The sequence below is a fragment of the Dipteris shenzhenensis genome, chromosome 9, assembly GCF_047967505.1.
Source record: "Dipteris shenzhenensis isolate YYH24624 ecotype China chromosome 9, Dip_SZ_1.0, whole genome shotgun sequence".
NCBI lineage: Eukaryota > Viridiplantae > Streptophyta > Polypodiopsida > Gleicheniales > Dipteridaceae > Dipteris > Dipteris shenzhenensis.
Window position 1 is genome coordinate 54356073 of NC_141604.1, and position 5085 is coordinate 54361157.

General features: G+C 44.5%; 1 protein-coding gene across 1 annotated transcript; it reads left to right on the forward strand.

The window, feature by feature from the left end:
* The first annotated feature begins 1120 nt into the window (after positions 1-1120).
* Positions 1121-3101, forward strand: LOC147898848 (glycine-rich RNA-binding protein RZ1A-like). Its single transcript, XM_087378832.1, has 3 exons — positions 1121-1297; positions 1519-1644; positions 2343-3101. Exons 2-3 carry the CDS (start codon positions 1534-1536, stop codon positions 2952-2954), a joined length of 723 nt encoding a protein of 240 aa, XP_087234958.1. The 5' UTR covers positions 1121-1297; positions 1519-1533; the 3' UTR covers positions 2955-3101.
* The last annotated feature ends 1984 nt before the right edge of the window (positions 3102-5085 follow it).

The following is a 5085-nucleotide window of genomic DNA, read 5'->3' on the forward strand; positions in this document are numbered from 1 at the left end:
TAAAGTGTGAGCAATAAAAAATCACTATCACATCGCTCCTTCTACTTCCTAAATTTGTATCTATTACTCTAATGACGATTCTCACCTCGAATCACTTGCACCCAACACCTAATTTTGTGAAGAAAATTTTGGAGGGTGTGTGATAGGTTTGGATGGAGAGGTTGCTACTTGACAAAAATGAGGGAGAGGGTCAATTAATTTGTTAATTGCATGTTACAATCAACCTAAGCTAATTTTCAATTAACCTAATCTAATTCGTCAACCTCTGTCCCCTCTCTCTCACCACTCTCGTCTCTTCCCCCACCTCTCACTCCTCTTGCACAGCCCACCCCCTCCTCTCTCCCCACCTATGCCTCACCATCACCCATCCTCACCACCTCTCTCCCTCCACTCGTCTCTCTCCCCCCTTCCTACGACTCTTTCTCCCTCCCCCTGCTCAGCCATATGACCCAATTTTGTCAATCCCCCCAAATTACTTGCTTCATTGAGGATTGCTTCATGTAGAGGCTACGAGATGTGACCAACAAACTTAAGGTCCCTCGACTCTTGTTTTGGCCACAGTTTGCTACAATATTCATGGTGATCGAACAGCTTGGAGGAACAATTGATGACGTGCTCCAACAACTTCCATCGCTTCTTCCTACCCCTTTGCAGAGCCTAGAGCCTTTCCTCCAGCCTGTCTCACCTTAAGTGTACCTCTCCCTCCCTTGTTTACTGCCACTCAACTCGTTTGAGCCCTCCCTCGCTTGAGGCTATACTGGCTGGGCAAATTAGCCAGACGGGCAAGGCCTGGAGCGAGAGGGGCTCGAGGCTATGCTAGCCGAAAGAGCGAGAGGAAACAAGGGGGCCGGTGTGGGCAAGAAGGCTAAGGCGACTTGGAGGGGAGAGGTTCTCGAGGCGATGCTGGAGCTAGAGGGGCTCGAAGGGGGAGAGGAAACAAGGGGGCCGGAGCAAATTTTCTGAAACAAGAAGACCAGATTTTTAAGGGGATCGCAGAATCTTTTGAAAACCGTGCCTCTTTAATTCGATTCCTTTTGCTTAGCTTAATCGGGTTTCGACAAAATTTCCCCATCAAACCTTAGCTTAATCAACACTCACGCCTCTCGCCACAAATACTAATGCCCATTTTTCAATGTTGTCGTCTCATATCTTTGATAGCGATAGTATTAGTCTAGACCCAACCCTAGTTGACCACACAATGACTGCTTAGGAGGCGGGGGTTATTACCTTAGGGTTTCGCTACTTGGCTGTCTCTCTCTCTGCCCAGACGACGTTCTTATTCTGTATTCATTCTCAGGTATGTGTCCTGCAGCTTTCCGTCTTTTTGAGCTTTGCCTTCTCATTTGATTTTTGGGTCATGGAAAAAAGGCCATCCTCGTAATTTACTTGCATTCTTCCAATTTCGTACTTGCTGGGCTATTGGCCCTTTCGTTGCTTGATCTTGTTTTTCCGCAGTCTTCAGACCATTCCGTTGTTTTGATTCTGTTTGTTTACGGTTTTCGTTTTGTTATGTTGTAGGTCCTATTAAAAGAAATGGCAGGTTTTGAGGACTATCGCGTCTTTGTGGGTGGTTTGTCATGGGATACCACGGACAAGGGTTTGGAACAAGCATTTCGACGGTTTGGCAAGGTTGTAGAAGCGAAGGTATGCTAATCTGACTCTTTCCTCTTTCTGTTGTATGAGTGCATCTCAGAATCCATATGCGGGCCCGTGGCAGCCAGCGTCCCTTTCCATTAAATTTGTCTGTAGGTTCGAAAGCTAGCCATGTTCTGCTGAATGATCGGTGTGCAACATGAACTTTTAATGGAAATGCCCCACTGAGATGGGAGCTTCTTTTATACTGACAATAGCACCGAGTTTTTGGTGCTCAAAAGGACCGCTTATAATGTTACGTAGTCACATCAAATTCAATATTTGAAATCATGCTTCGATAAGTTTGCAAGGGCAATTTCGAGTTTGTGATTGTTGAGCATTTTGTGAATAGTCTGTTTGCACACAAGAAATATCTGTAAACGCTATGATGTGAAGAGTGCTGAATCTTTGCTTTAAGTTGTTGCGCACCATAGTCAGGGTTATGCGATCGATAAGATTTGGGCTAATGCTTGTGTATGATTCTCAAGAGTGGTCAAAAAGTCAAACGAGGAATATTCTCTACATTCTCTGTGAATGTTTGTACTCCTTTTGAATTAACTCCTGAAGCTTTTTTTGTCGATGGGTTTCACCCTTCGTTTAAGGCTTTTTTTGGCTACTTAAGCCATTGATTGATTGACTGGTGCTGCACATAGGATTTGCTGTATTTTGCGATCTGTATGATTAATTTGTGTGTTTTCTGTGAGCATCAGGTGATGCTTGATAGGGATACTGGACGCCCTCGCGGATTTGGATTTGTCACCTTTTCAGATGAGCAAAGCATGGAGGATGCAATAGCTGATCTTCACAATGGAGAGCTTGATGGCAGGATTATATCTGTCACTAAGGCCCAACCTAAAATGCAGGGGGGGGGAGATTATGGATATGAAGGTGGATACAGCAATGGTGGGGGTAGAGGTGGTGGGTATCCACGCGGAGGCGGTGGAAGAGATGATTGCTTTAGGTGTGGGAAACCTGGTCACTGGGCTAGGGAATGTCCCTTTGCTGGAGGGGGTGGCCGGTTTCCTCCGAGGTATGGTGGACCTGGTGGTCGTAATGATCGTTATGGAGGTGGTGGGCCTGGTTATGGTGGTCGCTACAGTGACCGGGATCGAGGTGGTGACCGTGAAAGGGAACGTTATGGGCGTGATCGGTATGGTGACAGCTATGGTAGAGACAGTCGTGCTGGATATGAGCGAGACAATGGCAGAGTCAATGGACGGTATGGGACTGGTGGGCCAGTGCGTTATGAAGCAAGCTACAGAGATCGTTCTGGGCCGTATGATCGGCCTAGTGGACGGGCATTGTTTGATGATCGTTACTGATAGCAAGTGATCATTACTGATAGCAACTAATAGTCATGTTTTTTTATATATTCACATCTGATGGCTGTGTTTCGAGTGTATCTACAATGCTGCAGTGAGGACAGTCTCTTTGACAGTAAGATTAATATAGTGCTACATTGGTGGGAACTTGCCTTTTGGTCTGTCTTTGATGGTTTAGTTTTCAGATCCTTTCTTGATATTCTGCAACGGTGCCTTGTAGGTCAAAGCCTCCAGCTGTTGGCATGCATTTAGTTTTTGGATATGACCTTAAAGCAGTTTGGATTTGGATGGCAGAGAGGATTATGATCATGGGCTGAAACTGGTGTAGGTGGTGACCCTTTTCAGTGTTGTCTAGCAGTTTTACCGACGTTCCTATGTGTTTTGGGGCAGCCTTTATCACTTGCTTGAGGTTTAGCCTGATCATTGTTTATAAAAGCTTGTTGTCATTCAAGGCCTCTCAGCTCTTGGCTTATAGGCTTCAGCACCTAATTGTATGGCTTGAAGCAGTTTGGCTGTGGCAATAAGGTTATCAGCTCTTGTAGGGTCACTTTTTCAGTGCATGTACAAATTTTGTTTGGGAGTGCCCTTTTTTGGGGCAATATTCATCACTTGTTTGAGTGCCTTCTTTGGGGCATTATGCGTCGCTTGTTTGAGATTGCTCGAATTGTTTGTTTCCACTTTCGTATATCAAGGCCTCCATCATAGGCTCACCCTTCTAATAGTGGGTATGTGACTGAATGGAGTTTGTATATGGCAGGCAGTAAGGTCTACCATATGGCACTGTTGACATTTTCAGAATGTTTACAAGTGTGTTACAGGAAGTGTCCTGTTTGGTAAACAAAATTTCAGTTTTTTATGATTAGCGTCGTGAATTGCCCAAAATTTTGAAAGTTGCGGGCACTGCATTTGGATGTAGTTCTTCCTGCGGAAACTCAAGGATACGTGAGTGACACAAAGAACAACGCCTCTGGTGTGTCACAAATTCATGTGTTTGCAGATAGGGTCCATTGGACATGAACATGATGGTAGGGCCATGAGCCACTGTTTGTCTCTCTATGGTTGCTTGAGCTTATCAATAGTGAATCTGTCAGGCATGGTGATTTGGAGGGTAGCTCTTGGGTATTTGATGGCCTTTGTGGTGCTGGCTTACAGGCTACAACATGTGTTTTGGATATAACTTGAAGCAGTGTGGATTTGGACGGCAGTAAGGTTATTGACAATCTTTTGTGACTTTTAACAAGATTTATTTGCTGCAGGGCGTGCCTTTATTCGGGAAGTGATGATTACCTTTATCAGGGCAGTATTTGTCACTTCTTTGATACGTGTTGCCTGAATGATTACTAGAAATGTTGATTTCGACTTTTGTACATACAGGCCTTCCACTTGTTGGCTAGGCTCAAGCATCTAATTGTGGTAAATGCAATGGCTCATATCTTATGGCACTGCTGTGGTAACATGTTCACAATGTTTATCTACAAGTATGTCACAAGAAGTGTCTTGTTGTGGGCACAAGAAGTTGTTTGAGATTGACCTGGTTTCCTTAACTGAATGTTTATTTTCAAGTACTCCACAGGAGGTGTCTTGTTGTGGGGGCAATATTCATCAGTCGTATGAGATTAGCCTGGTCAACTGCAAAAAGGGTTGCTTCAGGCTGCGTATCGTTGGAGAGTGCTTTCTATGGTAGTTATTATTGCTGTAGCTGCAAGGATTTTTAGGTGACAACGAACCGCCTCTTTGGTGTCTGATTGCAGATACTTTCACTGAACATGAACACGGATATGATGGTAGAGCATATTTGTGATGACTCCTATATGTTGTTGCTTGAGCTTATCACTGGTCAATCTTTTAAGGTAATGTGATTTGAAGGGTGTCTTTTGGCTGACTATGACCTCCCAGATGTGGGCTTATAGACTTCACAGAACTATTTGTGGGTGTGAGTTGAAGCAGTAAGAATTTGGATGGCAGTAAGGTTACTGACAGTTTTGTGGTAACTTATCAAGTTTGCTGGAGGGACTGGGTAGTATTCGCCACTTGCAACTTCTTTAAGGTTTAGCGTAGTCATTTGATAGAAATGTTTGTTCTGCCTCTGTATGTCAAGGCCTCCAACTGTTGGCTCGTAGGCTTGAGCGTT